General features: G+C 29.9%; 3 protein-coding genes across 5 annotated transcripts in view; all 3 read left to right on the forward strand.

Moving 5' to 3' along the window:
• Window positions 1–241: 241 nt before the first annotated feature.
• LOC123297711 (bis(5'-nucleosyl)-tetraphosphatase [asymmetrical]) lies at window positions 242–939 on the forward strand. Its single transcript, XM_044879467.1, has 3 exons — window positions 242–499; window positions 550–877; window positions 933–939. The coding sequence occupies exons 1-3, from the start codon at window positions 388–390 to the stop codon at window positions 937–939; spliced, it is 447 nt and encodes a 148-aa protein (XP_044735402.1). The 5' UTR covers window positions 242–387.
• Window positions 940–977: 38 nt separating this feature from the next.
• On the forward strand, window positions 978–3963 carry LOC123299045 (charged multivesicular body protein 4b). 2 transcript variants are annotated; one of them, XM_044881186.1, is made up of 4 exons: window positions 978–1318; window positions 1381–1558; window positions 3060–3307; window positions 3741–3963. In XM_044881186.1, exons 1-4 carry the CDS (start codon window positions 1138–1140, stop codon window positions 3782–3784), a joined length of 651 nt encoding a protein of 216 aa, XP_044737121.1. In that variant the 5' UTR covers window positions 978–1137; the 3' UTR covers window positions 3785–3963. The 2 variants fall into 2 exon arrangements, with proteins under 2 accessions (XP_044737121.1, XP_044737120.1); XM_044881185.1 differs by having other exon boundaries at window positions 980–1318; window positions 3726–3956.
• A 1646-nt stretch (window positions 3964–5609) lies between these two features.
• LOC123299028 (CREB-regulated transcription coactivator 1-like) overlaps window positions 5610–25020 on the forward strand; it is a 35034-nt gene continuing 15623 nt past the window's right edge. Inside the window, exons 1-6 of one of the 2 annotated variants that reach the window (XM_044881163.1) lie at window positions 5610–5776; window positions 20089–20528; window positions 21313–21466; window positions 22019–22150; window positions 23654–23710; window positions 24337–24468. In XM_044881163.1, coding sequence (XP_044737098.1) covers window positions 5663–5776; window positions 20089–20528; window positions 21313–21466; window positions 22019–22150; window positions 23654–23710; window positions 24337–24468 — 1029 coding nt within the window. In that variant the 5' untranslated portion in view covers window positions 5610–5662. The remainder of the gene's footprint in view (window positions 5777–20088; window positions 20529–21312; window positions 21467–22018; window positions 22151–23653; window positions 23711–24336; window positions 24469–25020) is intronic. The other variant, XM_044881164.1, reaches the window with a different exon arrangement.

Genomic DNA, 25020 nt, shown 5'->3' on the forward strand with positions numbered 1-25020 from the left:
AGCTCGGTACATTGTTATTATAAGACACTGATCGAGCTCAAGAAAACGGGAATTTTATTTCAATATGTAAAAGTCAACATCATATATCAGCATTATAGGTCTGTTATCATTACCCAACCCTCCCCTCCAATCATGTAACTTTTATCCTAATTTGATTCTATTTACATTTTTATGACTTCATTTGAGTTTATTTCAAATATAATAACGGAGTACATAAAAGAGGTTCGTTTAGTCTATTAAGTAGTTTCGATTATTTGCATTTGAGTTTGAACTTTTATTACCTTTTTTTTACATCTTTTGTTTGAATAATCCCGATCATCTATCAATCACTACTTATCAAAGTTGAAGCAAGCGCGTAACTATTCAATTTTAATTCAGAAAATTAAAATGGCCACAAAACGCGCTTGTGGTTTTGTAATTTTTCGCAAACAATGCCAAATTATTGAATACCTTCTTTTACAAACATCCTACGGAATAAATCATTGGACTCCACCCAAAGGTAAATAAAGTAGGTCTTGATTTTAACAATAAATTAATTTGTAACTTTAGGTCATGTAGATCCTGGCGAATCTGATATGACTACAGCCTTACGTGAAACGTACGAAGAAGCAGGATTAAAACAGGAAGACTTAAAAATTTACGAGGATTGTCAAAAAATTTTAAATTACGATGTACAAACTAAATCAGGAAAGACAAAACCTAAGGCTGTTATTTATTGGTTAGCAGAACTCATAAATCCAAATCAAAAAGTTACTTTGTCGGATGAACATCAAGATTTTAAATGGCTAGGATTAAATGACGCTTGTGAATATGGAAAATTTGAAGAAATGAAATCATTACTTAAAGAATTTGATGAATACATTAAAAAAAATTTATTGTAACATGTTTTTTTCTTAGTTTTAAAATATATCGTAATAAATTTTGACATTAAGCATGTAGATATTATTCTTTATGTTTCCAAAACCTGCCACCATCTGTCGACTGTCAGATTATTGCGTTGACTCATTATAAAAATTCTATAATAAAATCAAGCAATGTACTTTCTCTCATAGTGAAAACCTATAATTACTCTATTTTTCTTAAATTTGCTTTTTAAAAGTTTATCATTAAACAAGTAAAAAAAATTAATTATTTAAAATGAGTTTTTTAAGTAAAGTTTTCGGTGGAAAACAAAAAGATAAAGCTCCCACGACTGGGGAAGCTATACAAAAACTTCGAGAAACTGAGGAAATGCTCACCAAGAAGCAGGAGTTTTTAGAACGTAAAATCGATCAAGAACTTGCTGCTGCTAAAAAACATGGAACAACTAATAAACGAGGTAAGTTTGAAAATTTTTTTATGATTGCCTTTGTTTGCTAATCATCCTTGTTTTTCGTAAAGCTGCAATACAAGCTTTAAAACGAAAGAAGAGGTATGAAAAACAATTACAACAAATCGATGGAACACTTAGTACAATTGAAATGCAAAGAGAAGCTTTGGAAGGAGCAAATACGAATACTGCTGTTCTGGAAACAATGAAGAATGCTGCGGATGCTTTGAAAGCTGCACACAAAAATATGTACGTATTATATTCATATTTTATATTTAATTTCTTTGATAGTGATGGAGGTTATTTAAAAATTTGCTTTGAAATTAGGTCCTTTAAAAATGTTCGAATTCATTTTGTTGTGATAACCAAACAATGTAAAACTTACATTCAATTCAAAAACATCTCAAAGTTTTTATACCCTGTATATATGTAATATCAAGGTATACTAAGTTCAGTCCCGAGTTTGTAACTCTTAAAAATGCTACGAACAAAATTTTGGTATAGGTGTTTATAAAATCAAGTAATTAGTCCCTTTCCAGTCATTGTCCGTCTGTCTGTCCGTAAACACGATAACTAAAAAACGAAAAGAGATATCGAGCTAAAATTTTTTAACGTGCTTAGGACTTAAAAAGTGAGATCGAGAAAATGAACACAATAGGTCAAGTGGGTCCTGGATCCGTAGAACCCGTCTTGTAAACCGTTAGATGTAGAAGATTTAAATTAGAAAGTTTTTACTCATAAAAAAGCAAGACCAAGAAAGTTATCAAGGACACTGAAGGTCACCGATCTGTGTTAATGATAATGGCCTTAAGATTTTTATGATATTTCGATTGCCATGAGACTGTCTTTTAATTGCATTTTGAAATGGATTTGATGTACTTGAGTTGATTAATAAATGACCCCAAAGACTCAGGTTAAATTAGATGCCAGGATAAGATGCCCTATAAACTCAATAATTGTCTGGACCAGATTTTTTATATATCATGTCTTAGGAGATTTTTAGACGTATCGATTAAAATTATGCACCTTGTGTATTTTTTCGCATTTTTAATTAAATGTAACAATAAGTTTTGCGTAATTTTAAATATCCCAATTATATAATTTTCAAAAATTATATAAATTATTTGCAAGGTCATCATATATGCTTATTTGGTTTTGATTATATCAGGCTAGTTTTGAATGACCATGAACCACATATTTTAAATCTAGTTTTAGAGATACATATTATTACAAAAAATCGCGATGGGTGTGACCCTTAGAACAGGGGGGCCACGTTTCCATAAGGTCCGAATCGTAAGGTTCACATAAAAGGTGAAGTAAATCGTTAGCTTTCGCTAGCTACAGAAAAAACCTTTAGCCAAAAATTTTAAAGGAAGGATCATGACTCTAACCTGTAATTCTTGTTTCAAGATCTTTTGACGTTGTTCTTCAAATGAGCTCAAACTTAATACAAATAAATTAAATATTTGAGATTTTCAAAATCTTTAAACCATCTTTGAACATCTTTTTTTTTTTAAACTTGTTCAAAACACAATCTCTCCTTTGCTCTCCATGTTAACCACCCGAACTTATTATCTCGAATTAATTTTATTTTGAATCGTAAGTACAAAAAAAAATCAGAATATGGCTATAGTGAGACAACAACTTCAAAAAAAGCAAATTGATTAAGGCAATGTTAATAGAATATACAGGACTTTCATTCCATGGAACTGTATCAAACAATCTAAATTAATTTTTTTTTTATTTACAGGGATATTGACGATGTTCATGATATGATGGATGACATTGCTGAACAACAAGATGTCGCTAAAGAAATTTCAGATGCAATTAGCAAACCAGTTGCATTCGATTCAGAAATAGATGATGAAGAACTTGAAAAAGAATTAGAAGAATTAGAGCAAGAAGAACTTAATAGAAAACTACTTGAATTCGATGATCCAAGCAAATTGCCAACCGTACCTACTGATGAACTTGCTAGCAAAGAAAAACCATCAAAAGGTATGTCCAAAAAAATTTTCAATTATTAAAGAATGAGTTTTTACTAAAATTTGTTTTCATATAGACATGATTTTATATTTATAATATCTCTAATATAATATTATCTCTTTTAATAATAATATTATCTCTATAATTATTCCTAAGTTAAAAAAAATTCGTAGCGCAGGGGCTGCGTTAGATAAGCAAATTTGCTCAAGGATTGAAAAAAAAAATAAAAACATTTTTCTTAAAATCGAATATTGCAATTTTAGTTTTCCAAGAATTTTTATTTGGAAAACCAAGCGTCTAGAGAAAAAAATCACAAGAGTACTTTTTTGCTTAAAACTGATCAAAAAATACAAAAATATTTTTTATTTTGAAGAAATTCAAAATTTTTTACTTTTCGCATTTTGTAATTGATAATTTGTTTATTTTTCAGCAAAACTATCCAAAGAAGAAGAAGACGAAATAAAAATGTTGGAATCATGGGCGTCATAAATCTAATGTGAAGCAGCCGCAGAAATAAATCACTTTGTTGAACAACAGCCCAGTTTTTAAAGACATCGTTAAGGATGTTGTTCCAGTACAACATTCACTTAAAAGAAGATTTAAATATTAAATAGGCTTTCGATAATATAATTAATTGTGTATATAAAATAAAATAACGATTTAATTATTCATAGTTTTTATTTTTTAGATACTTTTTGTCTAACAATTATTTGCTTTTTGGCTGAACGCAAAATTAATAATCATTTATTTTCTTTTTATTGTGATTGGAAAGATTTAAATATTTTAAAAAAAAGATAAAATAAAATTTTTAAAAACGATATGTTTTATTTTAGTTATTTTTTTGAGAAACTTTTTTCATAGCTTTCAGATTTCTCCATAGCTTTCAGTGGGAATTTTGGATTATAAATTTTTAAACCTTGTCATTGATATTAGTTGTATTTCTGTTGGATAATTAGGTCCTGAGTTATAGTGGGTTCACTGAGCAACTTAAGATTTTTGGAACTTCGTGAGTGGCTTCCTTTTGGCAAATCTACCAAACGTTTCTATGCTAAAATAAAATTTTTTTCCTACAAAATTTAAAGAGAAATTAAAATTAAGAACTTAATATGTTTTACTATTAAATACCAAAGTTTCAGAAATTTTGACTGTTTAAAACATAAAACACAAGATAATTATGCCTACGTTTCTAATTTTGATCAATTTACGTCAAAATTAATATCTAAAATTTTTTTTTTTATTCTAAAAACATTCTTTTCATTTCTGCCAAGAGAATTTTTTAATATTGTAATAAATAGCTGGGAGGACAGTGAGTTTTACATACATACTTTGAAGGGGGAAATCGCGAGCTTTGCAGCTGATTATTTCGCGATTTAATGACAAAAAATTCTATAACTTCAGGATCTCACAGCAAACATTATTCTGTGTCTGTGAAAAAAAGGCCAAATCTGTTGACAAGTGGATTTGTGCTGGAAATATCTTAACATATTATAACTAGGGTAGATTAGTTCTACCCCACATAACTAGGACTCTACCTTCATTGAATGATTCAAAAGTACAATGCCAACTTCTGGCATAAAGTTATTTGCAATTTTGGTATACAGTTTGGTGCACAGGGTGGTATACAGTTTTTATAATGATGATACTTAAGTAAAATATTTTTGAGATTCCTTTTACGCAAAAGACAAAAATAACAACGAAACGGTTCTGTTTTGGAACGAAAATTTTAGAATCGTACCTATCTAAAAAGATAATACCACCATAACAATATGACTTTCTTTGATATTTTTGAGGAAGGAATCTCAAAAAACTAATTTACTCACTGGGAGCATGTCCACCGATATATTCTCTGGCATGTGTATGTTTTGAAACTTTATCATGTTACATGTTGAAAATCAAGTTTTAGACGATATTATATTATGTTCAAATGAACTTTTTTTTTGCTGCGTTTTGGGCAAGGAATCCAAGTCTGAAGTTTGTCAGTTTATTTTTTAATCAGTCTGTCTGTATATGTTAAAATTACTGTAGTATATTGTATCTTAAATTATAACAATTATAAGTCTTGAAAACTAATTTTGAATTTGAATTGTTATAATTATAAAGAAAATGACAATTCAAAAAATTTAAATTAGTTTTAAAAAAACATTAATGACTATTTAAATTTATCAATAAACAATCATATTCAAGGTTATTGAATTATTATTAAAAATATGTGAGGTTAAGATCATTTGAATTTCGCGGTTGAGCAATCGCCAAGTAAGATAACAAACATACCGAATAAAATCTACTGCGACATTTATTGTAGTTATACCGCATTTATAGTCTACTTACATTGCGTACTGACAAAGTTGTGTGTAGTGATTAGCCATCATGGCGAATCCAAGAAAATTTAGCGAAAAAATAGCTTTACATAATCAAAAACAAGCAGAAGAGACAGCAGCATTTGAACAAATAATGCGAGAAGTGTCTGATGCTACCGCGAAGGTAGGACAATACTTAACCATATCATTGTAATGTCAAATAATATTATCATTACTAGACGTAAACAACATATTTACAATCACTTAATGAAAATATTTTTAGGTACACATGTCTTGTTTCAAATGTATGCAAATATTCAAATTCATGTTTTATTCAAATTGGATCATATCAATTTTATTCACTGATCAGGAATCAGGAATCAAAATTATTTTTTTATTTTTTGACAACTCTAACAATATTAGAGTGACACCTGTATATAAATGTTTATTTGTTCCAATAAACAGTACAGCATGATTTGGTACAATTTTTTTAGAAATTAAATTTTAAAATGTACCAGTTCCATTTTGAATATTTCATTTGAAACTAGTTTGGGAATAATTTGTATCAAAAAATAAACATTGACAAAATTTTCATTGAAGCTAAATTAATAATACTTTTCATACGTTTTGAAGTTGGCTTTTTTTGCATAATTGTTTTCAAAGATTTGTTTTATTTTTGTGTTAACGATGATGAGTTTTCATTTCTTGAGTGAAAAATTAATATTTGAATAAGGAAATTGTGCATGAATCATTAGTCATGTTTTTAATCTTATCATTTTTTTATTCTAAAAATTTACTCATCATCGACAGTAAATTGACTATTGCTATTAAATTGATTTGATATTTTTATGATTTAAAAAAAAATGCACGTTAATATTTACAGCCCAGTCTGTATTTATGTAAATTGCAAATTCAATCTGAAATATGGAATTGTTTTGTGTTTTTTGTGGTTATGAAATGATAAGAGAGTATAATTCCATATTTTCGACCTTTGTTATGAGGTAGGAAAAGTTAAAATCTTGAAAAGGTGAGATAGATTTTTCTACAATATCCGATTTGATATCAAAGCTACTTAAAAAATGATTATTGAAAATAATTGAATTATTTTGTTTATGAGATTATTATAAAAAAATTTAAAAAAGAACTATTTCTAGTATAACTATTCTTGAAGGAAAGTAATGAGTAAAAAATGATATCTCGTTTAAGGTAGTACGAGTACCAAGGCAATTTTAGGGTTGAAATTATTTGTACCTTATTTTCAACTTTGATAATGAATTTTGTTATAACTTCATGAATGTAGACGAAAAACAAGAATAAAATTTTTCGATATTTGTCTTGGTTTTCGAAATATCAATTGCTAAGTAATAAAACAAAATTTTCAGTTTTCGATATTTTGAAAATTACTTCAGATATCGAAAAATTGTATTCTTACTTTTCGTCTTATATTGCCAATTTATAACATAATTCATCATCAAAATTGAAAAAATGTATATTTTTTTAATTTGTGTCCACTTCCGCGCTTATACATCCTTAATTAGTCGGACACAACGGGTTTTTCTTATTTCAATAATTTATTAAGGTTTTAACTGATTTAAATAGTTTTTTTATGCCATGTATATGCAATATATCAAGGTAAACTAAGTTTAGTTCCAAGTTTGTAACGCTTAAAAATATTGACGCTACGAACAAAATTTTGGTATAATATCACCTAATTAGTCCCTTCTCGGTTGTCTGTCCGTCTGCCTGTCTGTCAACACGATAGCTCAAAAATGAAAAGAGATATCAAGCTGAAATTTTTAAAGCGTTCTCAGGACATAAAATGCGAGGTCCAGTTCGTAAATGAGCCACATAGGTCAATTGGGCCTTGGATCCGTAGGACCCATCTTGTAAACCGTTAGAGATAAAACAAAAGTTTAAGTGTAAAAAATAAACAACTTTTGTTTGAAATATTTTTTCGTAAACATCATTATTTACCCGTGAGAGCGCAAATTAGGGACAAATTATATAGTATGTATTATATGGGAATATCAATTAAGTGTGTGTGACATGTATGTGTATATGTTTGGCTATCTTTCTTTGCTAATATGATGTAAAAAAAAAAAACGATTGCGTAATCAACACTGTCTTTCCATGGTATTGTATTTCAACAATTAACTCCTTCAATTGTTTGTTTCCACTTGTCTTTTTTTTAAATTTTCACCGACTAGTTTTTGAGAAATCTATGAAAACATACCATTCATCTACCGTTTTCCCATAAATTTTCAGAATTGATTTAGACTTAAGTGTCCAACTTCATATAAATAAAAATCAAACTTTTTATTTAAAATTTATTGCCCTGGTGCTCGTACTTCTTTAAAATGCAAATTATTTTCGTTGTGCCAAAATAATAAATCAAGAAAATTATTTCGTTTGACTTCATTGCCACCTTCCCTTTCCGTAGTTCAAGGTAGATTTGGACTAATTCCCTCTCCCTCTTGATCGGGTCACATGGTTTATGGATGATCCCTTAGTAATGAACAGCGGGCTGTTCAAGAGGTCCCTGTAAGTAGTATTATTTTTCCTATTTATAACCCCCGAACTAAAAAAGAGGTGTTATAATTTGACCGCTATGTGTTCGTGTCTGTCTGTTTGTCTGTGGCACAATAGCGCCTAAACGCATAAACCAATTTTATTTTTCTTTTGTTTCCTATGGATAGGTAATTTAACGGAGCATTTTCTTAGCTATGTTTCAAGTGCGAGTTTAGGGTTCCGTACCCGAAAACATTTTCGGGGATTTTTTAAGTACCTGATGAGTTTAAATCACTAATAAATATAGAGTGAAAGGCATAAAAATAGACAAGAAGAGATAAATAAAGGTTTTGTAATTTGTTATTAATTGTGAGTACTTGTAAAATAAAGTGTATTGACACATGGATATGCAAATATATGATTGTGAATTTATTCACTGCCATAAAAATGCAAAACAATCAATGCTTTGATTATTCATTTACAATAGACAAGTGTCTAGCTCGACGAGATGGGTCGCCACACTGATCAGAATGGCAATCGCATTAATAATTAAAATTCTTCAAAAATTCTAACCCCCTTCGAAAATTAACGATTTAAAATCTCTGAAAAAATTTACGTCAATACAAAAATAAAAGAAATGATTCTTGTTCTGAAAAGATTAAAGATTCATATTCTGGATTTTGTTAGAAACCCTATTGCCACAATTTTTTTTTACCCACTCCCCCCCTCCACAAAAACTTTAATTGTCAATTTTTTGAACCAAGTAAAGCTGGTCTAGGTTCTTTGGATCATTTAACGTCACGAAGACGCGTTGTGATTTTTTTGTAAAGTGCACCGTTTTCGAGATATTGACAGTTTGAAAAAACTCCAACGTAAACCCAAGGCAGATAAATAAGCTATTTACCTGCGACATATATATGTAATTTGCTGGTATTTAGCGACCTCCTTTACTTTGAATAAGATGAAATTCGTTCTGTAGGGTTGTTCTGGGAAATTTGTATGTAGGTGGAGTTCTGAGAATAGTGGCAAGGAAGTTTCTTTTGGGAGTATCATCTCCTTGATCCCTCCCATTCTTTTAAATACCTACTAGAAACAGGGATATTATAAGTTTAACATGCCTGTATATCTTTGTGTCTGTTTGTGGTATCGTAGCTCCTAAACGGATAAATCGATTTTAATTTTTTTTTTTTGAAGAGTAATTTGATCGAGTGTATTTTTAGCTATGCATCAAGTGCGAATTTAGGATTCCGTACCCGAAACAACTAAAAAAGAGACGACGATCTTCAAACGGCTTACTATGTGAATTGAGTTAATGAGTGTTTTTTGATAGTATAAGCCTTCAACCCTCTTCCCATTTTATGTAGATAATTCATGAATTCAACAAAATGATAAAAGAAAAATCTCATTGGAATGAAAACTATCTTTCTAGAAGTATCATATGAGGAATGAATGACTTTAGTGTAGCTTTAGCATGTAAATTCCTACATGCCTTTAGAAAATACTTCATAAAATTGTTTCTAAAAGTTTACTTTATTCGTATTATTTGAAAGTAATCGAAAAAAATAGACCGAAAATTGTATAGACTCGGAGTATTGTTGTAGTTACGACTTAATTGGGTCGAGTATGGTCGAGTTTCTCGACTATAGAAGAGTTGTTTGGGTTATGAAGTTTTTAGACCTTTGGGTTCAAAAATAGGATACTATTACAGAAATTTTTTTCAGGTTATTTTTTCCTAAATCTGATTTAAGAGGTGAAAACTCAAGATAATTGAACTTGAAAGGTAGTTGATTGTATTAAATTCATATAAATATCATTTGAAATGTTTAATTAAATTATTGATTATCTATACAATCTTTGAATAACAATTTAAAAAAGAGTAAATTTAAAAAATAAGAAAGCCAATTTCAATATAAAACCAGAATATAAGAAAATTACTTATATTGTATACATACATATACTCCTATTTGTTCGCTTTGTGTGCTATGGGCAGCGGTGCTTGCATTTGCAGGTGGCGCCAACTTCATCAAAAAATACGCTTCGTATCAATCAATCATTGGGATCATTTCGTGGGGGCTCATTGCCGAATGTTTCAGCTGGAGCCCCTACAACTGCACCCGTTGCATCTGAAAAGGAAGACCAAAAGGTCGGTGCTATTGGGTTCCACACGCTTGTTTGTTTGCTAATTTTGTCATTGACTTTATTTTCATTTGCTTATCGTTTTTTATTTCGCTTTTGTATATATAATTATTTTTCGATATTTATTTCGATAGAATTTTATAAACAATAGATTGCCTTTGTTATTATGAGATTTAAAAAATTGCATTTGAGAGAGTTTCATTCTATATATTTAATTTCTGAGTTTCATATTTTATTTTTTACTGCATTACTATTTTGAAAAATATCATTTCGAATAAACGACCTTGCACAAATCAAATGCAAAAGACCTTACTGTCAAATAGAATACAAATTTGGTAAAAGATCCTTCTTAACATGCTGATCAAAGGTGTCAATAGGCCCAAAGGGTTCGAATGAACCGTTTTTAGATATTTGGAGTTGACAGTTAAAAAGGCTATAATATATATGTCACAGTCAAAACTCTTAAAGTACTTTTTAACGAAAAAAAAAACCGACTAAAGAACTTTTGACGGCACAGGCTGGTCTATACTAGTTCTACCTGAAAATCATTGGTCAATAGTGCTTTTGATTAGGTCAATTAGTGACCTAGTTGTTTTGGTATCAGTTATTCAAAACTACTTTTGACTAGCTTCATTGGGCAATAGTACTTTTGACTGAAATAACAGTCAAAAGTACTCTTGTTGAAGATATGCGCTCAAAAGTACTTTTGACTAATTTTGCCAGTTAAAAGTTCTTTTGACCGGTTAAGGGTATTTACTGTAACATATACATCAACTAGGTTAGGTTAGGTTAGAGTGGCTGTCTTGTGGTGGGACACACTTAGATCATAAGGTCCGTTGTAATACCGAAAAAGGGTTTGTCCATCTCCGGCCAGTACTATATGAACCATTTGGAGCTGCTTAAGAACAGCAGGGGTGCTTTGACGTCAATGGACTTTGGTCAGAGATTTAGGTCGTCAAAGAGAGGCTGGCTCAAATAAGTCCATCTCCTCATGGAAAGCTGGACAGTGACAGAGAAGATGAGACACCGTCTTCTCCTCCTCCACACTGTGACAGTTCTTTATTATTAAACTTAACGTTTAAGTTTTAACAATTCTCCAAAAAACAGGCCGACACTATCAAAAATTCATAGTTTTATTACAAACAAATTATATGAATGCGTGATTGATCATCTTGTTATTATTTATTATTTTATGTATGCTAGTCACGGTCGTTTACACAGGTCCGGCAACTTCTTGAAAAAATTTACTGCCTCTAAAAATTTTCTTTCAACCAATATTAAAAAGTGGTGGAAAATGCCAAAAGTCAAAAACCGAAACACTAAAAACGGTCAAAGTTCGAAAAATTAGAACAGTGGGTCGATTCTTTAGAGCGTCAGGAAGTTTAGTGGCCTAAATTGAAGAAATTAAAAATATGCAATTTGCATAAATAATATGCATTTTACAAAAACCTCCGAATAACAAGTTTGGAATCATTTTCATCACTATTAACCAAATTGTGAACTTAGTATATTTACGGTTAATTTAAAATGCAATTATAAAATGCATATTATTTATGCAAATTTAATATTTTTAATTTCTTATAAATCAATTTAGGCCACAAAATTTCCTGATGCTCTAAAGAATCGAACTTTGACTGTTTTTAATGTTTCGGTTTTGCTTCATGAAGATTGTTATTACTAACTTAGAGAGAATTTGAAATATACTACTTGATAATTTTTATAATATATAGCATATTTTTGTACATAAATAACAACCATCGGTAGCGCAGTTGGTAGACTTATGACACTAAAATAAATAGTAATCCATATGTCGCTGGTTCAAATCCGACTCGACTCGTTAGATTTTTTTTTTTAATAAACCTAATAAACCTGCTCATGTTTTTGTGACATGAGCAATTTTTTGTTATAATATTTATAAATGGTAGAACCAATCAAAAAGAGTTTTTTCTAAACTAGGTTGCATTTCAAAAGAACAATATTTGAAAGTTAGACACTTTCATATAAACAACTGTGTTTGTGTCAAACTTCACCACTCAACCCCGTACGGTAGTTGTAACACATTCGTGGCCCCGTTCGCCATATTTGATCTCGTCATGAGGTTGAGACAATCTCATATCGGTTGATATTAAGAATTTTTTTTCTTGTGTAGCTGTTTGATTGAGAACTGAATATTGTTCAGGCCCCTATTTAAAGCTAGTTTCTTTTCTTTTTTAGTTTCCAAGCCTGTATAAAGTATGGTTAACGATGAATAGATTGTAGGTTACACCTCAGTGTTATCTCTCATTGCAGTGTACTGCAGTATGAAAACTAATTTATAAATAAGAATTCTTTGAACTTCTATTTCCCAAAAAAACGATAAATAGAAATTATTGTAATCGAATAAGGGGGACACCAATTTTAACTCCATCCTCCACAAATTTTGGGGTTTTATGTTTCGGAATACGTAGATAATCAAAACGTAAAAAAATATGAATTTACTTACGACGTGTGGTGTATGCAAAAAAGTTTCAAGCGCTTTTCTCTGGAATTATAAGAGATAGGAAAAGAGAACTTGCATGTTTTTTAATTTAATTTGTTTTTTTTTTTTCGAAAGTTTAATTTTCCAAAAACCCCAAAATTTTAGTGGGTGAAACGGGAATAGAAGTTTCTGTGGAATTATTTGCAATATTTTTATTACATACTCATACACTTGTTGGTAGACATAGATTCAATAAAAAATAGGAAGTGTGTATTTACACGCTAATATGCAAATAATAATATACATTTACATTTTAAAATTGTTTAGCTACGAATGTGATGCAAACGTTTCAAAATTTAATTCGTACCAAAAAGCAACGATAAAAAATTCTCTCAGGACGTAAAAAGTGAAGTCTAGTTCGTAAATGAGCAACATAGGTCAACCAGGTCTTGGGTCCGTAGAACCCATTTTGTAAACCGGTAGAGATGCAACAAAAGTTTAAATTTTTGAAATGTTCATTATAAAAAAATAAACAACTTTTGTTTGAAATATTTTTTCGAAAACATCATTGTTTACCTTTGAGGGCGCAAATTAGGTCCTCTATCACTGCCCATCTCTTTCTTTTCGAAGGAGATGAACTTACATTAGCCAGCTTTTCGTTGACAATATCCGACCTAAAGTCTGTTGACATCAAAGCGCTCATGCTGTTCTTAAACAACTCCAAATGACACATGGAGTAGTGGGAGGGTGGGGGAAGTTTTAATAACTTCATTACCGATGCTGTTTACTCAAATTACTGTATCTTTATTAACATATTAACATGCAAATATACACAGAATAAATACTTCCAGGATGTCTTAAATACAAATATTGTAATATTATGACCTTGTTTTTTACAGTATTAGAAAAATTTTGTAAATAACATAGAATTTAACGACTTTTTTACCCGACTGTTTTAAAATAAAAACAATTTTTTTTATCAATATCAAATTGTTATCGGGGAAATAAGAATTTTTAATGAGTATAATCAGTATATCAATTTTCATAATACAAGAATCGTGTTAGATTCAATTTTGGTTCTAAACTTTTATTTAACGTATAGTTTCTAATTTGAAGCGAAACTCGACATTTTTATAAGCAGTCCATACAATATAATTCACCAGGTTGCATTAAAATTCCTAGGTGTAATAAAAAGTTTTAGAGGTTTTGCTTCGTTTGTTAGGCTAATTTTAATAATATGATCAATAAACAAGTGAAAACAAACAATTGACTAAGTTAATTGTTGAAATACCATGTATAGTCAGTGTTGATTTCTTTATCACATTACACATACAAACATGTGACACATACATAACTGATAATCAAGTATAGTACATATTATAAAATTTCCGCTTAATTGGCACCCTCACGGGTAAACAGTGATGTTTACGAAAAAATGTTTCAAACAAAAGTTGTTTAATTTTTTATAAGGAACATTTTTTACATTTAAACTTTTGTTCTATCTCTAACGGTTTACAAGACCCAATTGAGCTATGATGCTCATTTACGAACTTGACCTCACTTTTTACGTCCTGAGTACGCTGTAAAAATTTCAGCTCGATATCTTTTTTCGTTTTTGAGTTATCGTGTCCATAGACGGACGGACGGACGGACAACCGGAAATGGATTAATTAGGTGATTTTATGAACCCCTATGACAAAATTTTTTTCCTAGCATCATTATTTTTAAGCGTTACAAACTTGGGACTAAACTTAATATACTATGTATATTTCATATATACATGGTATAAAAAGCATTTTAGTTGATATTTTCATTTTTGTGATTTTTGTTAATATCTGCAGACGGGTAGATAAGATAAGAGAAAAATTTTGATACATCCATCATTATTTTTAGTAGCGTTGAAAATACGGAAAATAATACCCATGTATATTTCCAATAGGTCTAAAGAAGTGTGCAGTGTCCTGCTTTAAATGTTCTAATTTAAAACTCAATTCGGATAATTTTGGGAAAGGCTTATCTCCACATTGTTTTCATCGGTGACGTATTCTTGAATATCTCTGCTTCTATTGATTAGATTGAAGTGAATAAGAAAAAATAATTGTTTATTATCAATTTTTGTACCTTGCTTGCTATCGAACTCTGAACAAAATAACCTCAAAATCTCAAGAAAACCGCAATTACCTAATATTTTCAACTTTCTCTGAAAATTTTTCGAAAAATAAAGGAATTGATTTTAAATTCTGGAAAAGAATGTAACTTATGATCATAAAAACTGTGGTAAATTTTGTGTGGTAAATTTTAGCCCGATATGTAGCCTGAATTTTGAGAAAAACGAATTTTTCTGAAAATTTCAACAAATACAGTTCAGGAAAATCGGATTTTAACTTGTTTTTTTTTTTTTTAATTGCAGGCACTTTTGGATAGTGCCAACGGTTTTTTTTCCAAAACCTGATTAATAAAATAATAATAGGGTTTAACCTCCGTTTTTCTGACATACTCCTTATCACGGAGGCCACCCACATCATTACTTGTTAATCTTTATTTATTAAATTACATTAATTTTTACAATTACATTTATGATGTGAGTGGAATCGGTTACTTCGTTCTTATCCAAGCGACGACAATGTGATAAATTTCTCAGATCAATTAATGGGGAATTTTAATTGTTCACACTGCCGCTGCTTGGAATCGAACCCGCAACCTAAGTCTAATTAGTCAAACGGTCCAAGACTAACGCCTTAGACCGCTCGACCATTTAGTAAAGAGACTCAAAACCTGATTATGAGCCAAAACATTACAAAACAAAGTGGATTATTCCTTAGCCGAAAAGTGGGTTATTATATAGTTTTAGCATTGGAACTGCAAAGACCATGCTGAAAATAGATTAAGCTCAATATGAGTGTTTTAATTAGGGTATTTCGAGACGGGCACACTGTATTTCAAAAGATTCATTCTATTATTATTACAATTAAATTCTTTAAAAATTAACTAATGGTTATAAAAACTGTAATTTACATAAAATATTCGTAAATTGTTTTATGAATGGCGCGTCATTTGTTTATTTATTTTATATTTTTCCCATATACAATATTTAAACATGTGTAGTATTTTATACGTTGGTTTATCCAAAATAATTTGAATACACATCAGAAAAGGGATAAGTGAGGCAATTAAAAGATGGGAAACTTAAAAAACAAAAATAGGGCCAATTACATAGAATAAATAGTAATAAAAAATAATCGAATCTTTGTTTCTAAAACTAGGCACATGATTTGGGTCGATATTTGATGAAAAATCCATTTTAAATGTAAAATATATTCAATTCTAAGGGACGCAATCAATATCTATAAAAACAAAAAATAAGAGTAATTTTCTGAAGAAGCTAATTTTATGATAAATTATTTAATTTATAATAAATTTTGTCTTAGATGTTTTTAATTAAATGTTCGATATTTTTATACCATGTACATATGAAATATATCTTAGTATATTAAGTTTAGTCCCAAGTTTGTAACGCTTAAAATATTGATGCTACGAACAAAATTTCGGTATAGGTGTTCATAAAATCACCTAATTAGTCCATTTCCAATTGTCTGTCTGTGGCCACGATAACTCAAAAACAAAAAGAAAGAGCTATCAAGCTCAAATTTTGATGGCGTTTCCAGGACGTAAAAAGTAAGTTCGTAAATGAACAACATAGGTCAATTAGTGCTTGGGTCCTTAGAACCAAGCTATCTAAATCCGTAGAACCCATCTTGTTAACCAATAGAGATAGAACAAAAGTTTAAATGTTAAAAATGTTTCTTATAAAAAAATAAACAACTTTTGTTTCAAACATTTTTAACAAACTGTTCACCATTGAGGGCGCAAATTCAGACAAAAATTTTGTAGTCCATTTTCTCCAAAACTATACAAAATAGCGAGTTGAAAATTTACAGGTAGCTACAACTAGTGGTCTTTTGAAACATTCTCAAAAAATGAAAACAAATTCTAGAAAATACTCGAATATTTTCGAAATCTTCGAAAACCAAATAAATGGTGGCTTTTCGGGTTCGGGCATAATTGCGGTGGTTTTTAAACGCTACTAATTTTTAAAAAAGAATGTAAGCATTGATATTCAACACTTTCTATACACGGTATTTCAAAATTTAACTTAGTCAATTGTTTGTTTTCACTTGTTATATTATGACTTTTGTTTCCATTTATCAAAAAAAAAAAGTTAAAATGGAAGGATATTGTATCTAAATTAAGTGTGATACCTCTGTTTATAATAGAAATGCTATTTATAGAAATCTCATTAATCAGTGAAAAGTACTCAATATATATTCCTAGAATTACGTAAATAATTATTATTTACTTGACACGTTAATTGTCATCATATAATTGATGTAATATCATTATCAATAATTATGTTGATATGATTTTCTTTTGATTTCCAAAATTAACTAAATGATAGTACTAATCATTAATCGCTATTTCGCTAGACTAAAACAATACTATACAACAAGTGAAAACAAACAATTGACTGAGTTAATTGTTGAAATACCATGCATAGTCAGTGTTGCTTTCTTTATCACATTACACATACAAACATGTGACACATACATAACTGATAATCAAGTTATAGTACATATTATAAAATTTCCGCCTAATTGGCGCCCTCACGGGTAAACAGTGATGTTTACGAAAAAATGTTTCAAACAAAAGTTGTTTAATTTTTGATAAGAAACATTTTTTACATTTAAACTTTTGTTCTATCTCTAACGGTTTACAAGATGAGTCCTACGGACCCAAGACCCAACTGAGCAATGTTGCTCATTTACGAACTCGACCTCACTTTTTACGTCCTGAGCATGGTGTAAAAATTTCAACTTGATAACTTTTTTCGTTTTTGAGTTATGGTGATGACAGACGGATAGACGACAGACAGACAACCGGAAATGGACTAATTAGGTGATTTTATGAACACCTATACCAAAATTTTGTTCATAGCATCAATATTTTTAAGCGTTACAAACTTGAGACTAAACTTAGTATACCTTGGTATTTTTCATATACATGGTATAATAATTGATGGAAATATAGAACTTGTTAAAATACCGTAAATCTGCCAGCCACTGGCTTTTAGACCAAGTTTTTAATTGCTGTTTGTAGTGCAAGTATACTAGGTGGTACACTGTACTATTCTAGGCAGTATATTTGATACCTTGATTGTAATAAATTTATGTGCATATACATACATTGCATGTTTCTTTTACATAAACATGGGTCTAACTATTTTCGCTTAATTAATGGATGGGTATAGTTACGAGCTTTCGATTTTAAAAAGTTGAAACTTTTAGTACACGATTCCTGACTGATAATTTTGGATTCAAAATAATTGGTTAGAACGAAATAAAATGAAAATAACATATAAAATAACATAGCTAAACAAATGAGGAATAGAAAAATGTAAGGTAATTTCTACAAAATGACTAGATTACAATTACAATTGGCTTGATCAAGAGCAAATCATGCCATTTTTAACCCCCAAACCAAAAAAAAGGGGTGTTATAAGTTTCACCAGTATGTGTGTGTGTCTGTCTGTCTGTCTGTGGTATCCTAGCGCCTAAATGAATGAACCGATTTTAATTTTTTTTATTCGTTTGAAAAGTAATTTAATGGAGAGTATTATTAGCTATTTTTTAAGTGCGAGTTTAGGGTTCCGTACCCGGAACAAATTTCGTAAAACATCGTTGTGACGTAATAATGTTAATTCAATAGTATACACTGTATACAATTATAAACATTATGCCGTTACACGATATTTAACGAACATTTTATTGTCGGGCGTTTTCGTTTCTTTTTTTAAAACTGCCTGTAACTTTAAAATTATCATGAAAAAATAAAAACAGTTTTGTTATAAAACTTTTGATCTTTCTATTTTTGTCAAAAAAGAAAAAAAAATTTCAAAATTTCCTTTTCTGTTGCATGTATAAAATTCTGCTCTCTTTTAGGCCAAAAAAGTCCTAAATTCCCCCTTCTTACATGGGCAAAAAGCTGGATACTCCACAGATGGCACAATATTGTAAATAAAGCCTTTAAAACCACACTTTAATATTAAATTCCATTGAGTTCAAGGTTCAACTAAATAATGTTTTATTTGTTAAAATATTTTATGTTTAGTGAAATATAATTTACTAGCTTTTATGAATTTTTAATAAACTTTTTTTTAGTTTTTACTAGTTTTTGCTATAAAATTTATGTTCAATTTTTTATTAAATTTTATAGTTAAAAATTTTTATATTCTAAACAAACAAAAAATAAATAATGAATGGAAAGCTGATCATGAAAATAATCTTGTATTGTTTTTTGTCTGTCCTTATTAAAAAGTAGTGTAAAATGCATGTGCCAAGTTAGCTAAACAATTTCGAGGGAAAAATTTTGGTCTTTGAGTTTATAAACGTTTGATTTAATAGCTTAAAGGACCCTTTACACTTAATATTATAGTACAAGAGGCGGTATAAGGTCGTTCTTCACCTTGAATATTACAGTTAATTCATACAGTAAAAGGTAAAGGTGGCTATAAAATTAAATTCTTTAAATAATCAAACAAGCATTTGACTTCTAAAATTAATATCTTAAATTTTCAGAAAAATATCTTAAGGGCTACATTTATAATGTATCAAGGTACGAAAGGAATATAGTTCCTATCGGGTGTCTCACGGCACTTCTCGTTCTTTTTAGTTTAAAATTACAAATTGAATACTGCCATTTGAATACTCAAATTGGAAGTATTTCTTAATGAGGAATGCGAAATTTTATGCGGTCGGAGGTATTATAGAAAACCGGCGAATTTCAATCGCAAAAAACTCGAAAAGTATTGACTTTTCGAAATATGCTCAACTGACACCTTTTGCCCCTAGACGGGGTGGTTCGCACCCCCTAGGCAATAGCGTCATTCAGGATCATATAAATTTTATTTCTTAGGGTCTTATCTACTTACCTTCAAATTTCCAATTTAATCGAAGTTATAGGAATGAATTTAGAGGTTTAACTCTCGTATACTGTGCTAAAAATATTCTTTACACTCTTGATGCTTCTTTTGGGTAAATGAGTACAAGAGTATCTGTTTTGCTTGGACAATGAATAATTCGGTCAATAAAGCTCATACGGGGATGCACAAAGACGATACTGAAAGATAATTGTAAAATTATAAATCAGTTATTAAAGCTTCGCTTGCAATATTAGCTCAGATTTGGAATTTTTTTGTACAGAATGTTTATGTAATAAATTTACTCTAAACAAATATTTAAAATTTGAAACCGCCATTATTTATTTTTTTGGTTATTTTAAAATTAAAAGATTTTGTAAGGATAATAATATTAATTGATTTTTTTAAATTTTATTTTTAGCCTGACGAAAATAATCCACTTACACAAATTGGATTAAATACTCAAACAAATGTAGAAACAGTAAAAACAAATGCAACCCAAAGAGAAAGCCGAGGAAGATCGGTTGGTGGTGGACCTATTAGATCTCGACCTATAGAAAGAAAAATGGATACATCACCGTATTCTAGTGGCCCATATTTAAGTCCGCCGCCGGATACCAGTTGGAGACGAACTAATAGTGATTCAGCTTTACATCAATCTGCAATGCAATTAGCTGGTGAATGTTCAAATTTACAAAGACGACATGCGGATTCAATTGGTAGTAGATGGAGTATAACACAGAGGTCACCATCATCACCGTCACATGAGAATCATCATCATCATCAGCAACATCATCATCACCATCATTACGAACAAAGACCCAGATCATCCTGTGATGTTCCTCGCGTTCCAGGCATTAAGTAATTACATATAATTGATTATTTAATATTTACTTTAACTACTATGATTTTATTTAAAATTTCTTGATAAATTAACTACTGCGTGGATGGTCTCCGAGGTTAATCTTCTTTTATTACTCTGTTTACAGAGGAAAGTCTCGAGTTTTTCTAAATGGCCATTAACTACAGACTCCTTGGACAAAACTTTTAATACACGGCCATTTTTTAAGTTGGGTGTCAGAAAGTAATCTAAGGGAATTAAAGGTAGGGTACGTAGGGAGGCAAATCGAACTTGAACTGTTTGATTTTTTCGATTACGATAGTGGAGTGATGCATTGTGTTATTAAAAAACCTTATTTTTCTCCAAATTTTGTTTTTATTTTCCCAAAAGCAGCAATAAGTTCACATAATACTCTCCGTAGCAAATGATTATTTTTTATTTACGAAGATAGCACAGGTTTGCAGAAAAAAAGTTATCAGAGAAAGTTGAAAATATGAGGTTACTGCGGTTTTCTTGACATTTTGAGGTTATTTTGTTCAAGGTTCGATAGTAGAAGAGCTCGATGTAGAAATGCATAACCAACAATTTCTTCTTCTTCATAATCAAAAATTTATATTTTTTTATTCGTCTCAATCCGTTGAAAAACGTTAACGACGAAAACAATATAGAGATAAATTGTCCCAAAAACCGCATGCAGAAGATCGTGCGGATAGTTCCGGAACCGGAAACTATTATTGCGTTTACTTAAATTTTTCAAGAATAAAATCTATTATCTATTTTAAATTGTAATTTTCTGTTTTGCAGTATATATCCATCAGCGCATGAACCGGGTACAGTACAAATACCAATAGGCAACAATACAGGATCTCTACCAGATCTCACAAATGTACATTTTCCAATACCTTTAAATAATCCATTGGATAATGAACAAGACCAAAGCAGCTCTCCTTACAGTTCTGTAAGTACTAAAAACATATACTATCTAAAAATACTAGTTTGGTTTGCTTTTTCGAAAATATTAATATTACAGACAGAGTGTTCAAAATTATGTACCTTCAGTGTACATAATGGGCTCTTCACAATGTGAATAAAAAGTTTTTCTATTTCTGGAATAAAGTGGCAAAGATTTTAAATGTCTGGTAATATAATTTGTCTGCGAAATCCAAGAATTTGGAGTTAGTAACTATAATAATTTATGGTTTATTTTGACTATTATAAAACTGTTGCCTCGTTTGTCTAGAAAAAGCTACATTTTCAGAAAAACTATATTTGTTCAAATTTCATACTTCTATACCAATTTTATACTTTCATACCGATTAAAATGATCCACCCTGTATAAAGCAAAAATCTGTACTATGTATATCGAAGAGTCCAGGGTCGGAAGTGAGGTAGCGGTATGGAAATTAAGTGATTCAAATGAGAAATTAAGTAAGAAACATAATTTTGCAACACTCTGTTTATTGAATGTGTGTGTGAGTGTTTTACATAACAACAAAATGTTTTATTGAAGAGCCCTGTTAGTGCAAGTCCAGCTACCTTATCACCAACGAGTTTACCAACCAGACAACCATCTGCCAGATTTCAATTTTCACCAGGAACGCCTGGAGCTCGTGCATCTAGTCCAATAACATCAACACATCAAGTAAGAATGGAATGATTATGTAATTGTAGACAACAAGCGATGTATTTAACTTTTTAAATATGTAGTAGAAATATGTTATTATTTAGCAGTCAAATTATTAAATGCATGTACCATCATAGTCGCTAATAACAGTATAGATAGTATGCAGGGTGTCTAGCTAAGTTGGCTACATATGGAAAACTTTTTTATTATAAGGTTTACGAAAAAACAATTTATTCTTTATAAAAATATATAATATTACAGGATGTCCACAAGTTGTAAAAGTTCGATAAGAATGTTAATCGTCGTTTAGAAATATTGACTATTTATAACAGATAATATAAGAAACGGTTCAAGAAATCACACCCGAGATAAGTAGGAGTGTATTTAAAAATTTTTGTAAAAGAACAATTACATGTATGGAACGCCAAGGTGGATACGTTGAGGCAAAAACGAATTTTTTTATTTACAATGATAATTGTAATGTAATGTATGAAAAATAAATGTTTGTGTATTAATTAGTTCGTTATAAATGTTTCAAATTAGCAAATAAACATTTTAAGTATGATGACTGGTTAATTTGGATAACAGATAACGTGTTTTATAAGTAGGATTTGTAAAATTTAATTTAAAATTTAAAGTGGTCAAAACATTCCCTTCGTTAACAATTCATTTCTAAACAGTTATTTTTAGTTCGTTTTTGCCTCAACGTATCCACCTTCGTGTTCCATACATCTAATTGTTCTTTTACAAAATTCTTTAAATACATTTCTAAATATCTCGGGAGTGATTTATTGAACCTTTTCTCTTATTATCTGTTCAAAAGAGTCTACATTTCTAAACGACCATTAACATTCCTATCGAACTTTCTCAATTTGTGGACATCCTGTATATTCGATGTAAAAAGTGAATAGTTGAATGTTAATATTTTTGGAAAAAGATCTTTTTATAAAGAAAAATTTTTTTCGTAAACCTTATAATAAAAAAGTTTTCCAATTGTAGCTAACTTAGCTAGACACCCTGTAGATATTTTCTTAAGGCTGTAACATATTAGAGTCATTTCAACTTATATTAATCCTAGAACTACAGACCAATTTTTATACCTGTAAACTACCAACCGGGGTAAAAATTTGCCCAACGAGTTTTTTATTCATAAAATCGTCCTGAAAGCAGTAATTTGACTCATAAGTATAGGTTCATCTCTACTTAGCTGTTCATATCTTCTTTTTGATTGAGGCTCCAAGATTGAGCCTTGGTTCAAAACGGTAGTTAGTACGATATCTTTTAATTGATGTTAAAATGTCGGTTTTTAAAACGTAACAGTTATTACCACAAAATAATACAATCCCGCGTCGTAGAAAATAATGCTTTTTTATACAGGGTATTTCTTTTTGCATAGTATGTTACGGACCATTAGATAAAAATTGATTCTTTTTTTTATTTGTTTTGTTTTGTTTTTTTTTTTTTTTTTTTGTTTTTTTTTTTTTTAATTTTTATTTTGCATGTTAAATATTGTTGTTTCAGAATCACTTATCTGTTCCTGGTAATAGTATAAATTCTAGATTTCTTCACCATAGTAAGGTAGGAATTTAATATGTAGTTTTTGAATTTAGCTATGATTTGTTTTGGTGCTTTTTTACGTGTTTTTAGTGTATAAATATCAATATTGAGGACTCCAGGTATTTACAATAAAATTTTAAATTCATCCCTAAGGCCTGGATAATTTTTTTGTATTATAAATACATATTTCGACTACAATCTAGTTACCATCAGTAGGAACTAGCTATTCGTAGTTATTCTCTTGAGAGTCAATCCATATTTCCCAGATGAATAATTACCCCAATTCATACTGATGATGAATACATTGATCAAAATACGCTTTTATAATACAAAAAATTGATCAAGATATTGGGACGAATTCAAAATTTAAACTATACCTTTCAGGAAGTTTCTGTAAAATGGATCATAGTAAAACTCGAAATGTCTTTCAGACTTTCTGTTTTTGTATACCCTTCAGATGTAATTACGTTCGGTGATGTTACTACAAAATAAGTATATGCCATAAGTAAAAACTAATATCGTTTCAAAGCATGTACACTCTAAATGAAAATTAAAAAAATAGTACCCTAAATCCGCCAGTGTACACTTAAAATTATTTTAACTGTATGATTTGTTAAGAATAATGTATTGATTGATTTGAATTACAGGGTATAACACTGGATAATACTTTAACAAATATAGCAGATTATCAACAGCAACAATCACAACAATATCAAGTGAATAGTATTCCAAATATATATCAACAGCAACAATGCTCACCACCATCTCCTATAGCAAACGTAAGTATCTTTATCAAATATCTATCTCTTCTTATAACGAAAACATCTTTAAATATAAAGTCCATTTAGATTTTCGGATCAAACTAGATGGCACAAAAATGGGATTTAAATTTTTCAGTTCCTTATTAGAATCTGTTTGACATATTGAAAATTTTAAAAAATCGAGTCTTGAAAATGTAAAAAAAGTCACCAAAATACTGGCCTGTTACAAAAAATTTCATTCTGAATAAGATTATAATAATCGTGTTAAAATTATTCATTTTAATTAATCTGCAGCTACCAATTCATTAATAGCTATGCTATGCTTGATTTCGCTTAGATCACCTACTAAACACAAACTTTACTTTCATCTCTTGGTCAATTAAACGGTTTTCGGCCATATTTTTTCCAACGTATGCTAATTTGTGGTGTATATCTTAATATATATAAAAAAAAGTCGGGCTAGACCATTTACAACTCAAGAAAGGCTAGACCGATTTAAATGATCTCTGATTTGTTGAATTCGTCACCACCCCAATAGTAGAATAACTATTAAAAAGTCCCCCCTCCCTG

The sequence above is a fragment of the Chrysoperla carnea genome, chromosome 4 (assembly GCF_905475395.1).
Source record: "Chrysoperla carnea chromosome 4, inChrCarn1.1, whole genome shotgun sequence".
Classification (NCBI taxonomy): domain Eukaryota; kingdom Metazoa; phylum Arthropoda; class Insecta; order Neuroptera; family Chrysopidae; genus Chrysoperla; species Chrysoperla carnea.

Bases quoted from the DNA above. Each gene is read 5' to 3' on its own strand.
- LOC123299045 (XM_044881185.1), top strand. From the start codon at position 1,138: ATGAGTTTTTTAAGTAAAGTTTTCGGTGGAAAACAAAAAGATAAAGCT. The intron at 1,319-1,380 runs GTAAGTTTGAAA...TTTTTCGTAAAG, and splicing joins TGGAACAACTAATAAACGAG to CTGCAATACAAGCTTTAAAA. The intron at 1,559-3,059 runs GTACGTATTATA...TTTTATTTACAG, and splicing joins AAAGCTGCACACAAAAATAT to GGATATTGACGATGTTCATG.
- LOC123297711 (XM_044879467.1), top strand. From the start codon at position 388: ATGGCCACAAAACGCGCTTGTGGTTTTGTAATTTTTCGCAAACAATGC. The intron at 500-549 runs GTAAATAAAGTA...TTGTAACTTTAG, and splicing joins TCATTGGACTCCACCCAAAG to GTCATGTAGATCCTGGCGAA.